At 38.7% G+C, this 24,280-nt stretch overlaps 1 protein-coding gene across 25 annotated transcripts in view; it reads right to left on the bottom strand.

Annotated features, from left to right (window-relative positions):
- The window catches only part of TASOR2 (transcription activation suppressor family member 2), an 85,160-nt gene extending 61,441 nt beyond the window's left edge, over positions 1–23,719 (bottom strand). For 5 of the 25 annotated variants that reach the window (XM_070055822.1, XM_070055832.1, XM_070055827.1 and 2 more), the window contains exons 1-3: positions 23,230–23,369; positions 5,806–5,939; positions 147–292 (exon numbers count right to left, since the gene is read on the bottom strand). In XM_070055822.1, the coding sequence (XP_069911923.1) occupies positions 147–151 (5 nt within the window). In that variant the 5' untranslated portion in view covers positions 152–292; positions 5,806–5,939; positions 23,230–23,369. Of the gene's footprint in view, positions 1–146; positions 293–2,840; positions 2,907–5,805; positions 5,940–11,858; positions 12,111–17,762; positions 17,844–20,261; positions 20,386–23,229 lie in introns of those variants that run through there. The other 20 variants (XM_070055824.1, XM_070055839.1, XM_070055826.1 and 17 more) reach the window with 10 other exon arrangements.
- Positions 23,720–24,280: the final 561 nt, after the last annotated feature.

Genomic DNA, 24,280 nt, shown 5'->3' with positions numbered 1-24,280 from the left:
CCCTAGAATATATTACTTTCTAAGTAGATATTCCTAATAATCTGCTGTCTCCTCTGAAAAAATGTTAGCTAAAAAGTACTAGGCTTATATATCAAAAATTATGGGTATACTTAATTTAAATCTAGAACATGTACCAAGCACCTCACCTCATTTAAGAAAATGTCATTTTTCACCAAAGTCACTTGACTGTACTGAAAACCAGGCTCAGATGCAGAGTCCAAGTAAGAAGTATGAAGAAGTGAAACTGCCCTCTGGAAGACAGAGTTTGAATTCAAGGACACTTTCTTGAAAACTGTAAAACACAAACAGAAATAGAGCAGCTGTTTAAGATAACCAAAAGATAGGGTAAAGAGGGGCATGTTGACTTAATGTCAACCATTCTTTTCCTGGATGACTTAAGAATTTCATTATGTGCCAGCACCGTGGCTCACTAGGCTAATCCTCCGCCTTGCGGCGATGGCACACCAGGTTCTAGTCCCGGTCAGGGCGCCGGATTCTGTACCGGTTGCCCCTCTTCCAGGCCAGCTCTGCTGTGGCCAGGGAGTGCAGTGGAGGATGGCCCAAGTCCTTGGGCCCTGCACCCCTTGGGAGACCAGGAAAAGCACCTGGCTCCTGCCATCGGATAAGCGCAGTGCGCCGGCTGCAGCGTGCCGGCCGCGGCGGCCATTGGAGGGTGAACCAACGGCAAAGGAAGACCTTTCTCTCTGTCTCTCTCTCACTGTCCACTGCCAACGGCAAAGGAAGACCTTTCTCTCTGTCTCTCTTTCACTGTCCACTCTGCCTGTCAAAAAATTAAAAAAAAAAAAAAGAATTCCATTATGTTACAGTTAAAATATCTGTACTATCAATACATTTTAAAAGGCCCCTCATGTGGAAAAACAAAAACTAAATAAATTGTATCTAAAGGTGAATTACTTTTAATACAGGAACTAAAATATACCCTAAAATATGTCTTGCCAGACCCATTATGCCTTTTGGTTTTAACCACAGTTGGTCAAAAGCAGATGCAACTGTAGTTTCGCGGTGGAAGTTAACAATTGCTTGGACCAGTGTTTCTCACCTTTAGTTTTTTAAAAACTGTGCTACATTCTGATAAATCTACCCTTCCAAACTTCTCATCAAATCCCCAAATAAGTATGTTAAGTTCCTTTCAAGGGCCCAACTACTGCTTAGTCCTCAAACACATTACAAATCATTGTTTCTCTAACCAAGAGGAATCTTTTCAATTCTACTGTCTATGGATTGTATTGCATTTTTCATTTTATAAAACTATATTACATTTTTTGAAAGTGTTTGTTTCTAACTACATCCATGTACTAGATTGGATTCAATAGTTCTCTTGACTGCCTCTTTGTGTCTTTTGATTTCTTTTTCACTTCAGCAAGAAGCCTACAACTACTCAGAACATGTAACCATTTGAACTATTTTACTCTCTTCTATTTGTATTCTTTATACTCTCTTTATCAGAGTTGTTAGAGTGTTTTACAAAAACCTATTATGTACAAGTAAGGCGAATGAAACGATTTACTTAGCACTGGAAATTTGCATCTTATGATATAAATAAGTACAATATTGCTTGTTACTTTTACCAAAATTATGCCTACTACATTAAAACTCAAAATTTAAGGAAAAATGCACTTTAATTAAACTTATAGACAAAACATACACAAAAATTAGACTATCACAGAAGTGATAAGTATTTTACTAAACTCAACCTGAACTAAACCATTCTAATACTTCCAAGACAGGAGAAAAAAGGATGAAATGTTTAAAAATATCCTAGAGCTGGTGCACCATATCTATCTACTGTTCTATGTTTCACTTTTACATTTGCTCAGTTTCACTTTCTCCTTCAATACCAGTGTACCAGTCCGTAAAAACATGGATATTCTGAACAGATTTAAATAGTAAAATATCCACAAATGTATTACTAAAAAAAAATCTAGGAATCCTGTGTATTTTCAAATTTATCTACAAATAATATGCACTCCTAGCCTAAACACCTTCAATGCCAGCCATCCCAAATGGGCACCAGTTGGAGTCCTAACTGCTCCACTTCTGATCCAGCTCCTTGCTAATGAGGCTAGGAAAGTAGCAGAGGATGGCCCAAGTCCTTGGGCCCCTGCCCCCTTGTAGGAGACCAAGATGAAGCTCCTGGCTCCTGGCTTTGGCCTAACCCAGCCCTAGCCGTTGTGGCCATTTGGGGAGTAAAAGAGCAAATGGAGTATCTCTCTCTCCCTTTCTCTCTCTGTAGCTCTTTCAAATGAATAAAATAAATCTTTAAAAAAATCCTTTAGAATCCAGAATTTTGGAAACTGTAATATTTAATATAAATTTATTTATTTTCATTTTTATTAGAAAGAGACACAGAGAGAGCTCTTTCATCTACTGGTTCACTCTTCAGATGCCTGTAGCAGCCAGGGCTGGGTTAGGAAAAGCCAGTGGCCTGGAATTCTGTATCTGGGTCTCTCACATGGGTTGCAGGAACCCAAGTACTTGAGCCTTTATCTGCTGTCTACAGGGTGCACATTAGCAGGAAGTTGGGTCAGAAATGGAGTATCGAGGATTTGAACCAGGTACTCCAACATATGATGCAGACGTCCCAAGTAGAACCTTAACCGCTACGTTGTAATAATCTCTCCTATATTTAACAGTTTTATTAAACCAAGATGGGGCAGGGCATTTGACACAGCAGTTAAGATACCAGTTGGGGCACTTGCATTCTATGTTAGTATGCCTGGACTCAAATCCTAGCTCCACTCCTGATTTCAGCTTCCTGCTAATGAATACCCTTGGAGGAAGCAGGTGATGATTCAAGTAGTTGGATCCTTGCCACTCACTTGGGAAACCTGGATTAGACAGCTGCTTGAGGACTACGTCAGTAAATGGGAACTCTTTCTTTGTGCCTCAAACAAAAAAAAAGCAAGATAATTTCAAAAACCTATATACAGTTTGATGCCCAGTATATGAGAAGTATGTTAATAGTGACACAAAAGTAAAAAAAAAAAATCAATAGCTTTGCCAGTGAAGACTACGATTATTTACTTCTCTGAATTCTGTAACATATTAATGGGTAGGAACAGATTAAGCTTGGGAAGTACTGAATCCTGCAAATATCCCTATTTTGAGCATCATAATGCACAATAGTAAACGGAAAACAGTAAGAGATGGGGCAATTAAAAAAAAAAACTAACAGTGTTTCCCAACTACATGTGGTCAGTAAACACTTTATTTATTAAACATCAGTACGGGGAATACTGTTCCACAAAGCTATGAATACATGTAATACAGCTATGAACAAACATGGAGAAACAAGGAGCAAATGAATTATTGCTGTTTGTATATTATTTCCAAAACTATTTATTTATAGTTGAAGATGCTTTCCCCTTTAGGTTAGCATTCTCCAAATAGCAATATATTTATAAAGTTATAATTTTATTGTTACCAGAAGAATGCCCAAAGAAAAGTTGTTGGAAACACCATAGCCAATTTTTAGTATTCATGACTTCAATCATATTCTCAAGAGGTATATGCTTGGGGCTGGTGCCATGGCATAGTAGGTTAAGAATCTGCCTGAGGTGTCGGCATCCCATGTGAGTACTAGTTCAAGTCCCAGCTGCTCCACTTCCAATCCAGCTCCATGCTGATAGCCTAGGAAAGCAGTAGAAAATGGCCCAAGTGCTTGGCCCCCTGCACCCACATGGGAGACCAGGAAAAAGCTCCTGGCTCCTGGCTTCAGATCGGCCTAGCTCCGGCCATTGTGGCCATTTGGGGAGTAAACCAGCGGATGGAAGACCTCTCTCTCTGTTTCTTTCTCTGTCTGTAGCTATGCCTCTCAAGAAAATTTTTTTTAAAAAAAAATAGAATAGGCTCTCTGTTCTTTATACAATATATTTTCATTTATAATTAGTGCATTAAGAATACAAACCCTCTGTAAATGAATAGCCTTACTTTTGTTAAGCAATTCCCATAGCTTTATTTAAACATGAAAGGTTATCAGAGCATTAAGAAAATGAAGAAAGGGCTATTCAACAAACTTAAGACATTTAATAAGATAACTTGAAAAGTACTGGCTATATAGTAGTAAGAATATCTCTTAGGGCTTAAGTGAGCAGTAGAGTGCACATGGGAAAAAGTTAAGTTCAATCACAATGGCTATGGAAATCAAGTTTTCTGCAGCACCTGGACTAGGACACACAGTTCTGTTATCTGTATGTTGTCTTTTTTTTTTTTTTTTTTTTTTACTTACTTGACAGGTAGAGTTAGGCAGTGAGAGAAAGAGACAGAGAGAAAGGTGTTCCTTCAACTGGTTCACTCCTCAAATGGCCACTGCAGCCGGCGCTGCGCCGATCCGAAGCCAGGAGCCAGGTGATTCTTCCTGGTCTCCCATGCGGGTGCAGGGGCCTAAGCAGTGCTTGGGCCATCCTCCACTTCCCTCTCAGGCCACAGGACAGAGCTGGACTGGAAGAGGGGCAGCCGGGACTAGAACCCAGCGCCCATATGGGATGCTGGTGCCGAAAGGCAGAAGATTAGCCAAGTGAGCCACAGCTCCTGCCCCGTGAACGTTCAGTCTTAAAGTTCAGCTTGATACAGGATGGATTCTAATTAAAATGTTCAGCAAAAACCTCCCTCCTATCAAAACTCATCACAGAAATACTGGCAGGGACTGGTTTGAGACACTTATTTCTCTTTTTAATTTCTGATAATAGGGATGAGAAAATTCTAAAATAGCTTCCCATATGCCATGCCACACACCTATTTTCCACCCAATACACAACTGATCCGAAAGCAGCTGATGAGATAAACTAATGCCAACTTACGTGTAACAATAATTCTTTAAAAACTAGCTGCTTCAGGGACCAGTGCTGTGGCATAGCGGGTAAAGCCACCACCTGCAGTGGTGCCATATGGGCGCCGTTCTGGTCCTGGCTGCTCCACTTCCAATCCAGCTCTCTGTTATGGCTTGGGAAAGCAGAAGAAGAAAGCCCAAGTCCTTGGGCCCCTGCGCCCACATGGGAGACCTGGAGGAAGCTCCTGGCTCCTGGCTTCAGATCAACGCAGCTCTGGCCATTGCGGCCCACTGGGAAGTGAACCAGCGGATGGAAGACCTCTCTCTCTCTCTCTCTCTCTCTCTCTCTCTGCCTATCTTTTTCTCTCTGTGTAACTTTCATAAAAGAAAAAGCTACTTGTACATCTCTGCATAACTTTCATGACCACATCTCTCTACAGAAGGATTATATCCCACATCTGTTAATACTAAAGATGTATAAATATTCCATCAGATCAAAATAAGCCATTTGATAGTTGTTGACAAAACAGTCCATTCCTTAAACACTTAATCCTACATGTATTACTTTTAAGATATTAAGGGATAACTGGTTTAAGATAAATACAAATAATGATGTTTTAGTAATAAAATAAAATAAAATCATGTATTTCAAGGTACCCTTAAGTAATATACAGAGGATGGGAAACCAAACTGTTAATAATGACTAGAGCAATGATACATATTACTGCAATTCAGGCTTTTCTTACAGCAACATTTTACTTACACCATTTAAAATGTCTCTATTCAAAAATAAAATTAAGTCATAATTTCAAGGAAATATAAATAGAAGAAAATAACTTTTAAGATGCAATGTGAAAACTTAATCTTGTTAATGAGTATAAAAGCGCCATTGCTACTGGAAATTCTAATTTTAAAAAAGTGCTTTTGTTTTACATGATCTAAATTAAAACTAAAAAAATTGCTATTCCATTTTGTATTCAATATTAATAATTTATAGGACTTAGTTTAATACCTACTCTTTTCTGATATGAACCCTGTCTCGATCTTCTCTAAAAGAGAATGTAGCTGAGAGGGTGGTCTTAGTTCATTTTCACCATATATACCCTCAGAATCCTTGACACAGTTCTGTCCTTTGTTAATGTCATAAATGCTAAAGTGAAAAAAGAAAAACAAACCACAAAGTTAATACTTCCATTTAAAGTAAATCTACTCTTAAACTTTTTTTTGAGTTTCTAATTCACATTAAAAATACTATTTTGCTTATTTACCTCCTTTGACAAGTTTCCATAACTAAGGATTAAATCTGCTCTATGAGCAGAAATACAACATAATCTAAAATGCTTTTCCTTTCGAAGTAATTAGCTTCCAAAGAAAATTATACAGAGAAATAAATTATGCTTACAAGAATCACTTCTGCCTCACTATAAAGAACATATTCCATAATGAAAAGGTCATACCTGGTTGAAGATAACAAAAGAAAGCAAGCAAAATATCAAGAGCACGATGCACTAGATGAATAGTGGTGCAACCAACCAATTTCATGGACATGGAGATATGTTAAAAAAAAAAAAAAACAGCCTTGTAACTTGAAATCTGGGTAGGCATTCAAATGATAAAGAAGCCCCAAAAGGAATGGTCAAGCATGGATGTTTTCTAAATAGTACAAACAGTCTGAGCAAATGCATAGGTATGAACATGATATATTGAAGAAACTACAAGTAGCTTAATGTGACTGATTAAGAAGAGGGGAGAATAAAAGCAAGTAAGGAGATTAAAAGATGGTAAGGTAGGAACTAGCATTGTAGCATACTGGGTAAAACCTCCACCTGTGACCGGCATCCCAAATGGCACTGGTTCGTTTTCTGGCTGCTTCACTTCCAGTCCAGCTCCCTGCTAATAGTCGGGGAAAAGTAGCAGAAGACAGCCCAAGTGCTTGGGCCCCTGCCACCCATGTGGGAGACCCAGAAGAAGCTCCTGGTTCCTAGCTTCAGCCTGGCCTAACCTAGGCTGTTGTAGCCATCTGGTGACTGAACCAGAAGTTTGGAAATACCTCTATCACTGTGTATCTCTCCCTCTCTCTGAAGCTCTTTCAAATAAATAAATCTTTTACTATGTCCTAAACAATTATTGAGAATTTCAACATGCTTTACAAGAACAGCACAAATAGCACAATCCTTTTTCAAAAAGGCTATGAAGTAGAACTTTGTGAATATATTCAGGATTGTTTAGAAAATATAGCTATATTTTTGTTAATTCATTAAGCAAATAAGTTACTTATGTCAAGAAGGGACAATTACATTGGGAATGAGGAGACCAGAATTTTGGTGGTGCAGGCTCTTCCATTAAAATGATGGAGACTTTCATGCGACATACCATTGACTGGTTTTCTAAAAACAGAGTCACCTTTCCTTTTTCTTCAACAAAATCACTTTTTATTTTTTTAAGATATCAGTTAATCAATACTGTGCTTTAGTCTGAATTTGTGAGAGGAAACCTAGTATAAACTCATCATGGTAATTCTACACTCTTTGGCCAGTGATTATTTTAGTAATAAACATGTTGCTCAATTCTGGTCAGTGCGATACCAATGTAAGTCTACAGGAAGAATTCTGGGAAAGTTTTCTTCCAAAAGGACAGGAAGAAAAGAAACACCCCTCTTGCCTCCAGCTTATTCATCTAGCATTGGGGCCTTTCTAAAGATGTGTTGCCTGGAACTCCTTACAACCAAGACAGAAAAGAACAATGAAGATGAAAACAGAAGAGACAGATGGTTAACTACTAAAATAACTAACCTGTAGCTACAGTTTTAATTTTTTTGATATATGAAATAAAAAATAGTCCTTATTGCTTAAACAATTTGTATTGGTAGTTGACAGCACAATAACTGATGGGTTTTGTTTAATTAGTTATATTATTTAAGACCTCATTTCCTTGTAATTAGCTTTTCTAAGGTTCCTTTCAGTTCTAACACTGTGATTTCGTTGTTTCACTGAAGGTTTGTTATGCACGAGGCACTGTGCAATGGTGCACTGCACTAGATAGCAAATGCCTTTTTTATTTGTGCCACGCATATAGACATTTTATTATTTATTATCAAGGACAACACTGTTACTAGTGACAACAATAGCAAGCTATGTTCCAGGCATCACTTGCCAAGCACTTCAACTTCAGCCGTATCTTCTGGTATAACTATGTTTCTCAATAAAATGTTTATATAAATTCTAGATATTCCTTTAATGAAAAACATCTCTCTCTACACTATAAAAACCTCCATATTCTTCTGGTCTATCCTCTCATATTATATTTATATTACTGTTATATTTATATTCCATATTTCATTATTAAATTGAATGGCTCAGGGCTGAGTCACTTTGGGTAGTCCCTTTCTCAGCCCATGTTTTGTTTTTCTGAATTTAAAACTGCTTAAATTTCAGATACCAATCATTAGTCAACTTGAAATTCTCCTATAAGACTAAAAACATTCTCTGAATAGAGACAGATATAAATTGTTTCTGAGGGGGAGGCACCCTGGGGAACAATTATGTCCTCTAGCTTCAGTTTGGACTTGTATCCTCTGATACTACTGCATACCTTTGTGACCTCACTGGGGAATGCTGAGACACAAAGTTGTCTATAAATTCATACTATCCCAGTTTGCAAAAATCAATGATCTGATTGTAAAACTTAAATAGGATTCCAAAGGATTCAAGACTGCCAAAACAGTTTTGAAAAAAGAACAACCATGTATCATTGTTGTATGACTGGATAAACCATGGCATAATTATTTAACATACTAATATTCAGCAATAAAAAACTGATCCATGAATCTCAAAAACAATAAACGAGGCAAAATAAGTCAGACATGAGTACACATTGAGAAATATCCTATTAAGTTCTGGAACCAGTAAAATTAATCTGTTGTGATAAAATTCTTATCAGTGGTTGCCTGGGACAGGGATAGAGAAATTGCAAGTGGGGGGAGCACACGGTAACTTTCTGGGGTGATATAGGGTGACAGAAATGTCCTGTATTTTTATTGGTATGGTGGTAAATGTAAAATAATGCATACATTTACCAAAATCAACTGAATTGTACTTAAAATGTTCATTTTATTGCATGTAAACTGTATTTCAATAAAGTTGAACCAGAAAAACAAGCCAAAACAAAACACCCTGATGAGTATATATTTGGACACAAGGGAAATCCTTACAGTAAAGGTGAGCATCCCTAAAATGAAAATCCAAAATACTCTACACTCTTGAAACTCTGAGTACCAGCATGATACCACAAGTGGAAAATTCTACACTTGACCTCTCAAGAAGGTTCATAATCAAAATGCCAGTATACTAAAAATACTGTACATAATTACTTTCAAGCTTTGTGGATAATGTGTACATGAAACACAAATGAATTTTAGACTTGGGTGCCATCCTCAAAATATCTCATTTTATATACATGCAAATATTTCACAATCCAAAAAAAAAATCTAAATTCAAAATTGTATTGATTCCAAGCATTTTGGATAAAGGATGCTATAGTTAAAAATCTGGGGGCTGGTGCTGTGGCGCAGAGGGTAAAGCTGCCACCTGCAGTGCCAGAATCCCATATGGGTGCCTGATTGAGTCCTGGATGCTCTACTTCCAATCCAGCTCTCTGCTACGGCTTGGGAAACCAACGGAAGATGGCCCAAAGACCCCTGCACCCACATGGAAGACCAGGAAGAAACTTCCAGCTCATGGCTTCAGATTGGGCAGCTCCAGTCATTGCAGTCATATGAGGAGTGAACCAGCAGATGGAAGACCTCTCTCTCTGCCTCTCTGTAATTCTGCCTTTCAAATAAATAAATATTTTTTAAAAATCTGATAGTGTACAGAACACAAGTAAAATCACAAAACATAGTAAAATTACAACGTAATCACAAAATAACCTCATGAGACCCTTTGTTTGGGGACTTAAACAGCAGACAGAAAATCTGTCAGTCTCTGTCTCTTTCAAAGAAATAAAAACTTTTTAAAATTTCAAAGTTTGGGGCCGGCACGGTGCTAGAGTAGGTTAATCCTCAGCCTGTGTCGCCAGCATCCCATATGGGCATCAATTCTAGTCCCGGCAGCTCCTCTTCCAATCCAGCTCTCTGCTGTGGCCTGGGAAAGCAGTAGAGGATGGCTCAAGTCCCTGGGCCCCTGCACCTACATGGGAGACCTGAAGAAACTCCTGACTCTTGGCTTCAGATTGGCTCAGCTCCGGCCGTTGCGGCCATTAGGGGAGTGAACCAGCAGACGGAAGACCTTTCTCTCTGTCTCTCCCTCTCACTGTCTGTAACTCTACCTCTCAAATAAATAAATAAAATCTTAAAAAAAATTTTTTTCAAAGTTTTTACCAGGAAGCTAGACCAGTTTTCCTGGAACATGTGTCTTGTCATTAGATTCAAATCTTTTTCTACTTAAAGGGGGAAAACACCTTGAATTATCTTTCATATGTTAAATTTCATTTCCAGCTTTATGACTTCTGCCACAGTGTTGAGCCTTCCTTACATCATTAGATTCTTGTCATTAGATTCAAATCTTTTTCTACTTAAAGGGGGAAAACACCTTGAATTATCTTTCATATGTTAAATTTCATTTCCAGCTTTATGACTTCTGCCACAGTGTTGAGCCTTCCTTACGTATCTCTAATTTAATCTTTGTCTCTGAAATGATTTAAATTTTACTTCCATTTGTTATCTGTTTTGCTGGTGTCCATTTCACATCCTACTGCTCTCTGGCTGTCTTCCTTGAGTTCTTGTATTTCTGCTTTACAGTGTATCTTCATAACTTCTGTTTCATTATAACAGTTTTAATACAATTGTATTGAGATACAACTTGCATAACTTACAATTCACCTATATAAAGTGTACAACTCAATGGCTTTTATTATTTCCAAGTTGTGCAATCTTCATAAATTTTTTACCCACAATCAATTTTAGAATATTCTTATAAGCCCAAAAAGAAACTTTTTGCCATCCTCCTCTTCCCTCATCATTTTCCAGGTCAGGTAACCACTTATCTACTTTCTCTCTCTCTCTCTCTCTCTCTCTCTCTCTCTATATATATATATATATATATGCGCTTATTCCATATCATTTCATGTAAATGAAATCATACACTTTGTAATGCATGACTGGATTCACTTACAGAGCATAATGTTTTTGAAGTTTAGTGATGTTGAAGCATCTAACAATTTATTTCATAACTTTCTAAGACTTAATAATATCCCACTTTCTGAACATATAGTAGTTCCTCTTATCTGTAGTTTGGCTCTCCTTTGTTTCAATATAGAAACATGTTTATTCTATCAAGTATAGAATATATTAGCTGAAGTTTTAAATAAGCATAAACATAACTTGGGAGAAATATAACTTTTCCCCTTGGAGAAAAAAAATCCACAGCCCTAAGTAGCAACAAGTCATAGTTTTTCTTTAAATGAAAAAAAGGGAAACAAAAATAGTTATGTCCCATACGTGAAAAAAAATTATAAACAGACCCATAAAACAAAGTATCCCTATTAAAAATGCTGAATGAGTAAAGTATGATTTCATAGAAATTTGTGTAAGTTTTGCCATGTATAAAAGCTTAAATATTTTTTCTAGGTAAAGCAAAAAGGCTTTAAAAAAGTAAGGTACTTCTTGCTATATCTAAAGAAGTCCATTTGGAATCACTGACATTTCAAAAGGTGATCTTAACTACTGTAGAGACATACACACAGTCAGAAGTAGGGTCATCTCTCCAGCATTTCTGCAAAGGTTCCACTCTTATACAATCCAATGAGGAGTCAGGGTTGAAAGCATTCAGTCAGTAAACCTCTAAGTACCATACAATCCTCTCCTGTCATCACCTGGTCTAGGCAGCAAAGATCTGACTTGCCCTACCAACACCTCGTTCTCTATACTTGCACCTTAAGGCAAGACACTACACAACACAAAATCATCCATTTTCCCTGGTCTCCACATTCAGGTGAACCTGCCTCATGCAGGGAGGTCTGGGGGGGCCTCCGAAGCAGCACCTGAAAAGACCGAAACCCCTCCTCTCCTCACCTCATGGTGTGTGGGGGAGGGGGCAGTGGCTCCGCGAAGCCGGTGGACCCTCTGGCCCCCTCCCACCGCTGGTGGGGGCCAGTGTGCCACAGGCAGGCAGGGAGGCAGGCAGGCAAGCAGACAGGGGCAGGGAGCTGGTGGCAGGGCGCGGGACCAGCTGCGCCTTTTGAAAGCCAACGAGGGCGGCAGGGGTTCCGCGAGCTGAGCCAGGGAGCATGGCCCCGCCTCAGAGCCTGAGGACCAGTACAGCCATCAGAGTCTAGTTATTCCGCACACCAGCAGATTCAACAGAGCAAATGGACCCTAAAGACTCAGATGGATGTAGTCACTTAAGCAGAGGATGGGGTCTGAGAGCCCAGTGCCCTTGACCTGTTTCTTGGATGTCCCACAATAACGTTTTTTTAGTGCTTACTTTACTGTGATCACCCCAAGTTCTAATTTCCTCAAGTGTCCTGCCTGAAAGTACAAATAAGGATGCCAGATTGCAAATCATGGGTCTAATCCTAAATCCATGTTATTTTCACTACAGTGATGCCAAGTTGGTCTCACTGTCCCACTACTGCCCATGTAGCCTCACCAGCTATGGTTTGGGGGGGGGGGGGGGTATTTTAAAATAAAAAAACTTCTGTCAAATATGGCTTTTTTTTCCCTTTTCTATGAAGTAGTTTATTTATGTTTTTTTGTTTTTGTTTTTCACAGAAACCTTTAATTTAAGATATACAAACTTCATGCATTTCATAAATACAACTTTAGGAACATAGTGATTCTTCCCACCCTTCTTCCTCCTCCCTGTCCTATTCCCATTCTTATTTTTTACTAAGATCTATTTCCTAATAACTTTATACACATAAGATTAACTCTATACTAAGTAAAGAGTTCAAACAGTATTAAAAATAAAAAAAAAAAACCTGTCATTTATCCTCAGAGGATGTTGATACCTGCACCTGAGAAAGAAATGGGGTGCTCCCCCCTTCCACTAAGCTACGCAGCCTAATAATAGTCACCAAAAATAAAATTAAATCGGGTTGGGAATGGAAGGTGAAGTATTTGGCTCAACCTAAGAATATCTTCACTTCTGATTCATTAACACTGTTTTTAAAAAGTTAAGATACTTACCCAAAGTTTCTAGGAAAACCTAAGTAGGATTTATAAATCATTACCATTATTATGTTGCACAGAACACAATAAAGGATAATTTTAACTCATAAAGCAAATGACTTAAATCCATAAAGAATTATGTAATTAGTTATGTGCTGTTTAAAATAGTAAATTTACTTAGGGTATTTTAGTTTACCCAGTGGAAGAGAAACTGCTTTTTGAAAAACATTTTTTGAGATTATATCCATTGAGTAAAATAAGTTATACCAATGCTATGTACTATGATGTTTTCATTTACCTGTAGCTTGCTTACATTTGGTTTTAATATTCAATTTCTGAACACTGTTTTAATATTCTCAAAATCTATCTAATACAGAGTATTTTTGATAATCAAATTGATGCTTATTATCTTGCACCTACAGAAAGTTTTTTTTTTCACTATGCCATGTAAAAAGGTCAATAAATTATAATACTTTATATATTCAAGATTATGCAAATTTTATTAGAATGATACCAAAGTTTATATGGTGATTCTTTTAGACATCTATTTAAAGGTACAGACCATTGTCCTGGGTCCTCATTAAACTGGGTTTATGAATTTGTGCCTACTTTAAAATGTCAATCTTTGATAAAATGGTGCAAACTCATGATAAGTAGTTTTATTCCTCTTAAGGATAAATTTTTCTCCATTACAATTACATTTTAAAACTTGTCTTTGGATTCTCTCAAGTATTTACATGCAAGTATCATAGAAGAAAAAGTAAAATCTGGTCCAGGCCAGAACAGAGCTAATTTTTGTCACCATCCCTAGACATGCTCGATCCCAAATACCCTCGGCACAAGTAAGGAGGATATAAGAGATAAAGTAGGTACCTTAACTGGACAAACTAGACCTTAGGAGTTGAGTCTTGAAAATTACTTCTCTTAATGAGGGAGCAGGTGTTCAAGACAGATTTGAAACAGGGTTTATTTCACCATGCCAAGGAGGACAACGATGCTTTACATAGAATATTAGCAAGGGACTTAGTTCTCCAATTAAATGTTATTATAATATTATTAGGGGAAAACAGCAAGGATACCCCAGATACATCTCTTATGATAAAGGCAGTTATTCTGAAAAGGAACAAAATGCCAATTGCTGGTTCTTTAAAAAACTTAAAAAAAAAAATAGGTACACTTGCAGAAAATAAAATCAGGAGAAAAAGAAAAATTAGAGTTGGGGACAAAGAGGTAAACAAACACAAATACACAGGAGCAATTTCTAAAATTATAAGTAATTTATATCAATAAATTTGAAAACTAGAAAAATGTAATTAACATTGGTTTAAATGGAAGAAATATTTGAATAAACCAGTAACAATGAAAACAGACTGAAAGAAGTAGTCATAATTCTACTCTCTGTTCTAAAAGACCAAATTTATTGTTTTATTTAACAAATGATCAAGAATTCACAAGCCTTTTCTGTTAATAAAATTGTAGAAAACAAAGTGAAAAGAAAATCAAAGATCAGCAGAATATATTTATTGTGTAGATAATAAAAGATTTACTTATACATTAATATAAATGGAATATAAAAATTGAAATTCATATTTCATAAATTATGAAGAGCCAATAAGTGCATTTAAAAACATTTCTAATTTACAGATTTAAGAAGCAAACAATTCCAAAGAAGATGAAGACACAATCCAGTGAAAGCGCTAAAAGCTAAAGAAAAAAAAAAATTAAAAGTAGTCAGAAAGTCAAAAAGGTAGTGACAGATAGACAGGTTATTTCTCATAGCAATAAAAGTAGCCAAAGAAAAAGTAAGAAGGACTTCAGCATGCTGAAAGGAAACAATCACCAACTAAAACTTCTATATCCAGCAAAAACACCTTTCTAGAATAAAAATGAAATAGACACTTTCAGGTGGACAAAAACTAAGAATGTTCATCTTCAACAACCTTCAGTAAAACCCACTTTATTTTTTTTTTTCTTCTGGACAGGCAGAGTCAGACAGTGAGAGAGAAAGGTCTTCCTTTCTGTTGGTTCACCCCCAAATGACCGCCACGGCCGGCACGCTGTGGCTGGCATGCTGCGCCGATCAGAAGCCAGGAGCCAGGTGCTTCCTCCTGGTCTCCCATGCAGGTGCAGAGCCCAAGCACTTGGGCCATCCTCCACTGCCCTCCCTGGCCACAGCAGAGAGCTGGACTGGAAAAGGAGCATCCAGGACAGAATCCGGCACCGCAACCGGGACAGAATCTGGCACCCCAACCGGGACTAGAACCTGGGGTGCCGGCGCCACAGGCGAGTGAGCCGTGGTGCCAGCCAGTAAAACACACTTTAAAGGCTAAACTTCAAGCAGAAGGTAAATTATCGGCCGGCGCCGCGGCTCAATAAGCTAATCCTCCACCTAGCGGCGCCGGCACACTGGGTTCTAGTCCCAGTCGGGGCGCCGGATTCTGTCCCGGTTGCCCCTCTTCCAGTCCAGCTCTCTGCTGTGGCCCGGGAGTGCAGTGGAGGATGGCCCAAGTGCTTGGGCCCTGCACCCCATGGGAGACCAGGAAAAGCACCTGGCTCCTGGCTTCGGATCAGCGCGATGCGCTGGCCGCAGTGCACCGGCCGCGGCAGCCATTGGAGGGTGAACCAATGGCAAAAAGATCTTCCTTTCTCTCTGTCTCCTTCTCTCTCTCACTGTCCACTCTGCCTGTCAAAAAAAAAAAAAAAAAAAAAAGGCCGGTGCCGTGGCTCAATAGGCTAATCCTCCACCTTGCGGCGCCGGCACACCGGGTTCTAGTCCCGGTCAGGGCGCCGGATTCTGTCCCGGTTGCCCCTCTTCCAGGCCAGCTCTCTGCTATGGCCAGGGAGTGCAGTGGAGGATGGCCCAGGTGCTTGGGCCCTGCACCCCATGGGAGACCAGGAAAAGCACCTGGATCCTGGCTCCTGCCATCGGATCAGCGCGGTGCGCCGGCTGCAGCGGCGGCCATTGGAGGGTGAACCAACGGCAAAGGAAGACCTTTCTCTCTGTCTCTCTCTCTCTCACTGTCCACTCAGCCTGTCAAAAATAAAAAATAAAAAAAAAATAAAAAAAAAAGGAAGGGAAATTATCCAAAATGGAAAAAAAAAGAAAATAATGAATAATTTAGAAAGCAATGAATAACAGAGAAAACAATAAAAATGTGAGAAACAAAAGCAAGCACTGATACAGGTTCATTTTTATCTGACAGGAATTTTTAAGATAATTCAATTACAAAGTATTAACATAAAAATCATGATGGGTTGAATGAAATTAAGTTTGTAAGTCTTCCACAGAAAAGTAAAGATATTGGTTAACATTAGATTTTGAAAACTCAAGGTGAGACAGGGTAGAAACAGGTCTCAACTAAACCAAGGCCCTCCCAAGCTGCCATGTATCCACCTCCAGCTTCAAACCAAACAGGAGCAAGAAAGAGTCAGACTCTAACAGCAAAAGACCCCCTTACAGCCCTGTAAAGGACTTCCCTAACCTGCACGCAATGCCCAGAATAGCCCAATGACATTGATATGTGACCCTTCCTGGGGTGACAGCAGGGAGCAACACACCATTTTAATAATGAGTAGCGTGCAAACCAAAGTGCTGCACGCTGAGGGATGGAAAGCACCATACCTCCCCAACCCGATAACAGCAGCTTTTCGGTTCCCAAGGGGAACTAGTCAGTGGAACATCTTCCCACCATGCTGTCTCCCTTTTGTTCCAGTATAAACCCCCAAAAAACGTTTTTGGGTTGCTAATCGGCCTTTTGTCAATTCTCATTACAAGAGAGCCAAAGTATGCCTATTTCTAGGAAAACTATGAAATCACCAAAAGTATATAACTTCCAAAACTAGCAGATGGGGAAAATGGAATACTAAGTTGGTATTAAGAAGAAAGAAAAGAAATTCAGAATAGGACAAATAGAAAACAAGAGCAACTGCATTAAATGTAAATGAGCTATATGTTCCACCTAAAAATATTAAAAACTGCATTTAAAAATGTCAACAGATGATTTCAGAGACTTACCTAAAATATGTAAGTGCAAGTAAATCTAATTATCTCAAAAGTTTAATGAAAAGAAATAAATGGTATGATTCGTTCAAAAGATTAATACTCATATAATGTTTAAAGTATAGGTAAGATGAATCAAAAGAAACTGAGGGCAACAGGAACAGAAATGGTCAACATTAAAAATGAAAAGAAACATAATTATACATGCTTCAGACATTAGAGATACCAAGAGGGCACTTAAACTCAGCTAATAAATACTAAAATTTAGACAAAATAGAGTTCTAGAAAAATTTACCAAACCTAATATAATTTTTAAAAAACTGTGTAATCCTGTAACCACTAAAGAAATTAAATCACTAACCAATCAAGTGCCATGAAGGAAACTTTGGGTCAAGTGAATTCAACTGCAAATTCTACAACTGCTTATCTACAAAGAATAAAGTTAAATTATATTTATCCCCCAAAATGCCCTCAAACAATTTAAGCATACAAAGATGAAATGAAAATCTCTAAAAATTTTTGAGAAATACAGAATATTTTTATAAAGAAGAGACTGATAGATTTGACAACATTAAAATTAAGAACTTTTGCTCATCACAGACTAGAAAAATCAGAGATAAGGTATTTGCAACACATTAATTATTAAAGATTAGTCTTTAGAGTATGTAAAGATACCCTACAACAAAACAACCTAATAAAAAATAGACCAATGAGAAGAAGGCGTGAGAGGGAGGAAGGCCCAACAAATGAAAAGACATTCAAAATTCAGTCATAATAAAATGCAAATTTATATTAAAATGACATACTTTCACTTATCAGATCAAAAAATCCACAAGGTTAGCAATGTATTCTGTTGGAGAAGGCTTTAGGAGAATTGCTTCAGTAAACTGCAATTAGAAGTACAAATTCTCAGCATTTCAAAATCATATAACATTTGACTCAGTAATCCATAACAGAAATTAATCATATATAAAGGCTTGCTTACACACAAAATTAACAAACACTCAATGTTATTCCATGTCCCATTGCCTTCAACAGCAAGACCAGAAACAACCAAATAACCCCTTTACATTAGACTAGCTAAAAACCTGATATAGACACACAAGGAAAATTATGCTTTCCTAAGATGTAGAATGAGGGTATTCTTCCAGCATATATTGCAGGAAAAACGTAGTATAGCAGAAATTAGGGTAAGAAAGGAATATAGTAAGTATACTCAGAAAAGCACTGGAAGGAAGAACAGGATACAAGGAGAAACTAGGAAAGTGGGGATGAGTTGAAGAGGTTCAAGGAAGATTTTTTTCAATATATGCCTTTATGTTTTTAATTATTTAAATAAGTTAATGAATCTTTTAACAGGAAGAGTTCATCAACTTTTATATATAACACATTTCTACAAACTCCTACAAATTAATAAAGCACCCAATACAAAAAGTGAGGAAAATATGAGTAAACTTAACATAAAACATTCAACTGGCTAAAAACATATGAAAAGATCCTTAGCTTTAGCAAGCAGATTAAGGAAGTTTACAACTACAATAATGTATCATTTCATTTCTACCATACTGCCAAAAATTCAAAAGCTGGACAATGCTACATGTGAAGAAAAAAAGGAGTAGAGGGAGATTTCGTTCACTATTGCTGCAAAACCGAAATGACCTTTCTGGAAAAGTCAGATAGTATTTAATAAAGTTGTATACATAGCCTCCCAGGGGATACACCAATTCTACTAGTAATCTGCCTAAGTATTGTTTATTACATTTGGAGCCACGAACAGGAAGAAACCTGGCAGAATTAACTAGAATGCACCAATGTTAGAAATAATTATCATGGGTAACTATATCACATATGCTTATAGTAGACTATAATATTTCAGTGAAAATGAACAAGTTACAGCAGTGGTTCCCAAAGTAGTGATATTGCTAATGCATTTGATTTTTTGATATTATAAGAAGAAATATGTCATTTGGAAGATCTGTATAACCAATACATGGTTATATGAGTGAAAGAGTTCCTCAAAGTACAAGACTAATGATTTTGAATTTTTTTTAAAGATTTTATTTATTTATTTATTTGAGAGAGAGAGTTACAGACAGTGAGAGGTAGAGACAGAGATGTCTTCCTTCTGTTGGTTCACTCCCCAAATGACCGCAACAGTCACAGCTGTGCCGATCCAGGAGCCAGGAGCTTCTTCCTGGTCTCCCATGTGGGTGCAGGGGCCCAAGGATTTGGGCCATCTTCTACTGTTTCCCCAGGCCACAGCAGAGAGCTGGATAGGAAGAGGAGCAGCCGGGACTGGAACCAGCGCCCAAACGGGATGCCAAAGCCACAGGGGGAGGATTAACCTACTGTGCCCCAGGGCTGGCCCCAAAACTAATGAATTTGAATGTCACATAGTGTAAAGTTCATTGGCATGGTTTTAGTTCTACAATGCATCTAACCTTTACAAAACTGTTAGGTTTTGATGAATGTCAAAGAAGAACGTAACTACTTGAAAAAGGTTATTAAAATTTTCCTCCCTTTTTCTATCACTTTGCTGAGGCCAGATTTTTTTCTACACTTCAACCAAAACAATACACTGCAACTGACTGAATGAGGTAGCAGACATGAAACTAGTCATTAAAGGTGACCTTAAAGATATTTGCAAAAAAAATGTGAAACAATGCCACCTGTCACTATTTTTGGGGAGTGGGAGGGAATGATTATTTTATGTTAAGATGTGTGGTGTTTGTTTTTAAAAGGTTACTGATTAATACATATATTTAAAATTATTCAATTCTCATACCTAAGATGGTACTATCATTTGATATACTAGCCATAAACAAAAGACCTTTGGGGTACTCAGCAGTTTTTAAAAAGTCCTCTCATTCTCTCTCTCTCTCTCTCTCTGCCTCTCCTCTCTCTGTGTAACTCTAACTTTCAAATAAATAAATAAATCTTAAAAAAAAGTCCTGAGACAAAAATTTTCTGAATTGGTTTACTACAGGCACATGATTCAACACAGATGAATCTCAGAAACATGACATTTAACAAAAGTAATTCAAAGACCATGAGTACAGTATGAGTCTATTTCAGTAAAGTTCAAAAACAGGTGAGAGTAAAGTTGCTTTAGGGAAGGTAATAACACAAAATTAATGAACACTCTGAGGAATGCAATCTTCCTGAGGTAAACACACATAAAAGTTTTCTAAGGTACTCATCATGTGCTTTTAAGGTGGGTGCACAGATATGCTTTTTAAAACAAAGTACATATTAATAGCGTATTTCACAACAAAATTGTTTTTAAAAGAAACAGGGAGACATACCTATTCTCAGGAAAAAACTCAAAACAATGTCTCTTCTCAAATTAGTCTACAAATTCACTGCAACCACAAACAATATCCCATCAAGACTGTCTATAGTACTTGAAGAGATGATTCTAAATTTCATCTGAAATAAAATGCAAAATAAGAACTAAGAACCCAAAGCTTTTTTTAAATGAAAATATCAAAATATAATATAAACCACACTAAATAAAAAAATATGGTAACAGCTATATGGGTCAAAGAACAGAATTCAGACCCAATAAGCACAAAAGCACAGGATATGACCCAGCCAAAAATGTTCATGTTTCTTAGTCACCAAAAAAGACAAAAATTGAAATGAGATGTTATTTTCCATAGTTAGATGGGTAAAATATTTTAAAAATACTTTCTACCATCCAGTACAGGCTAGTAGAGATGAAAGCACATCTTCTGGCCGGCGCCATGGCTCAATAGGCTAATCCTCCGCCTTGCGGCGCCGGCACAACAGGTTCCAGTCCCGGTCGGGGCGCCAAATTCTGTCCTGGTTGCCCCTCTTCCAGTCCAGCTCTCTGCTGTGGCCCGGGAGTGCAGTGGAGGATGGCCCAAGTGCTTGGGCCCTGCACCCCATGGGAGACCAGGAAAAGCACCTGGCTCCTGGCTTCGGATCAGCACAATGTGCCGGCCGCGGCAGCCATTGGAGGGTGAACCAATGGCAAAAGGAAGACCTTTCTCTCTGTCTCTCTCTCTCACTGTCCACTCTGCCTGTCACAAAAAAGAAAAAAAAGCACATCTTTTGAAAGAGTAAACTTTTATAAAAGGGTTCAATAGAGAACAAATTTAGCAGCATTATTATCCAGCATTTTCATAGGACTAAATTCTACAGAAATACTGTCATGAGCACCTGAAACATTATTTGTAACAGCAAAAAAATATCATCACTGCATCATTGTTAGCTATAGGGCAAGCCTTAAAATAACTTTAATCAACACCAATAGATGAATCAAAGATAAATGCATGCAAAATCTATTTATTTTAATTAGATACCATACTATATTTAGTTAACAAAGATTAATTCAGGGAAGTTTTTAGGCACTTTGTAGATCTGAATTCATTTAAGCAGATGTGTTTGGACTACAGGATTTGCACATGATACATCCATTTTTAAAGAGAATTAATTACCTCTGGATATATGCCCTGAAAGCACAAAATTTTAAACACCGGTTTTCCTTAAAATAATTGTGTACAACCACTGTCACCTTTTACTTTTCCTGCGTTAATTTCTGACATACTGGAAATATCGAATGCAGATATCCATTTCTATGAAGCAATTTCTCAACAGAAGAGTATTCATACACAATTAAGGAGGATTTGCTTTGTTACAAACCTCTCAAGTAGGATTATGACCAGTCTCACATTCTACAATATTTCATCTCTTTCCCTTTTAACGCTTAATTTCCCCAAAACAACACTGTGCACCCTCAGATCACTAATGTGACAACAATACCACACCTGTATACCTGCACAACACAAGTTGCGAAACATCTTCATAAACCTTACCCTTCTCATTTTACCTTGCAGGGAGAAGAAAGAAAGATTAAGAGCACTTCATTTAAACTTCAAATAGATAAATGGGGATTACAAAACTTGAGAATTTTCAAACCATCTTTCTCATATGGGTAGGTTTATCCGCCACGTTCTCCCACAAAATTCTGCTTAGCACCTCCTTCGGACAAATTGTTGGGCTACAGGGGCCAAACTACTCTAATGTTCCTAATGCATTACTAGGGTTTGCTGTTAAATGACTCTCTCTATAGAGAGACTTTTTTTTTTTTTTAAGTCACGCATGGCCACGAAGTCTCTGCCGAAACTTGAATAGCAGGCTTCACAAAGAACCCTTACAAAAATGAGTCCATAAACAAGAGTGTCAATTTGTTAAGTCAACAACAGGAGTCACTGTGCACTTACTCCTCATGTAGGATCTCTGTCCTTAGCGTGCTGTACATTGAGACTTAATGCTATAACGAGTACTCAAACAGTATATTTCACTTTGTGTTTCTATGGGGGTGCAAACTGTTGAAAGCTTTACTTAATGTATACTAAACTGATCTTCTGTAAAAAAAAAAAAAAAAAAAAAAAAAAAAAAAAAGAAGAAATTATCAATTCCCAACTTGACTCTCACTGGGATTAAACATGACAATAGGTCTGATCTGATTTCATCATCATTTAAAAAATCATCTATTATTTTTCACTTTATGTTTCTGTGTGGGAGCAACCTGTTGAAATCTTTACGTAATGTATGCTAAACTGATCTTCTGTATATAAAGAGAATCGAAAATGAATCTTGATGTGAATGGAAGGGGAGAGGGAGTGGGAAAGGGGAGGGTTGCGGGTGGGAGGGACGTTATGGGGGGGAAGCCATTGTAATCCATAAGCTGTACTTTGGAAATTTATATTCATTAAATAAAAGTTAAAATAAAAAAATAAAACCATAAAAAAAAAAAAAGATTTCCTAGCCAGTCCAAACCCAAGGAGAAAAACTCCAGCCAAGAACTTTATTATCCTATCTCTAGGGACGCAGCCGACCTCTGACAAGCGACGCAAACGGAAAGCCCGAGACTTTCTAGATCGTCTCCCTCCAACAGGGGGAAAGATAAACTTCGAAACCGCGTACGGACACGTAACGTGGTCAACATCTCCACGCTGGCGAAACTGAGACCTGCCACAGGTTGTAGTAGGTCCTGTCATCCAGAAAGCGCCCAAGCAGTTAAGACTCCGAGTATCGCCGAGCCCCACCCCTCACCCCCTCAGCTCGCAGCCAGAAGAACGCGCCGGCCACCCAGCACCCCAAACACGCAAGCGAATTCCCCACGCGCACCACACAATTCCGAACAGCTGCGCTGCGCGTTCAGCCTCGGGAACTGGCTCTCTCCCTCGCAGCAGCGTCCGGAGGTCCGAGACCAGGGCGCCCTAACACGAGAAGGGAATTTACCTGTCCTTGGCGCGGCGGCCGTCCCCGAGAACTTCAGATCACGGCTCAGTTTCCTCCCCATGCTTTTCCATGTCCGCTCCTGCCAACCGGCAAGCGTGCACAAAATCGAGTGCTTGCTCCGGCGCTTCCCGAAAGCAGCACTTCCTCAGAGGAACCCCGCGTTCTCCACGTCGCACCGGGACAGAGCCCAGTCTCCCCTCAGGGTCACAAGCGAGAACCATTCCCCGGCCGCCGGGCCGCCTGAGGAAACATGTCGACTCTATCGCTGACGGGAGCCAGCAACCGGAAGTAAAACCTTGTGGCCAAAGGAAAAGGACTGAGACAAAAAAAAAAAAAGAAGAAGAAGAAGAAGAAGAAGAAGAAGGAAGAGAGAAAGTGAAAACTATACTGCAGCGTCCCAGAAGACAGGAACCAATCACTGGGGAGTAGCCAAAGCGCCGGCGCCGGCTGCGCTCGGCGTCCACGCGGCGCTCGCGTCTCCCCTTTGCGCAGGCGTGAAGCGCCGGCTCGCTCCGGATGAGACCGCTGAGCCCGGCGTTCTCGCGGCATCTCGCGACGCTAGCGCCAGGCCGGATACGGAAGGCGTCCATGGGAAGAGGCGGGAACGCCGCCTTGGTGGAGCTTCGGGAGCTGTGGGGTTGTTGCGTTGCACTCTGAGTTTCCTTCAGCAGCTACCGCGACGACGCGTCTTTTGTCTGGTCGTAATGCTTCATTTCTGAAGTCTCGCCCGTGTTTTGATTTACTAAATGTTAACTGTCGTGACACGCTTCACTGAGCTGGTTCTCTCGGAAAATACTTCTAAAAATATATTAATCTAAGTAGAGTGAGCTAACGTGATCTAATACAGCGTTAATTCAAGTCTGTCCATCCCCGTGGTGAGTATCAACGAGAGACTCAGCCTACTGACAATTAACCATGAGCCCGGGGGTTGTGCTGGGTGATGGGAATACAGAGTTTTGTCCTTGGTTGATTGATTTTTCTGTGGTTAGATTCTGTATTCGACACTGGGATCGCAATCGTGATCAAGCTAGACAAGGATCTTACCCATAAT

This window comes from Oryctolagus cuniculus, chromosome 13 (genome assembly GCF_964237555.1).
Source record: "Oryctolagus cuniculus chromosome 13, mOryCun1.1, whole genome shotgun sequence".
Classification (NCBI taxonomy): Eukaryota; Metazoa; Chordata; class Mammalia; order Lagomorpha; family Leporidae; genus Oryctolagus; species Oryctolagus cuniculus.
The sequence above is the reverse complement of the archived record's forward strand: the minus strand, read 5'-3'. Positions and strand labels throughout refer to the sequence as shown.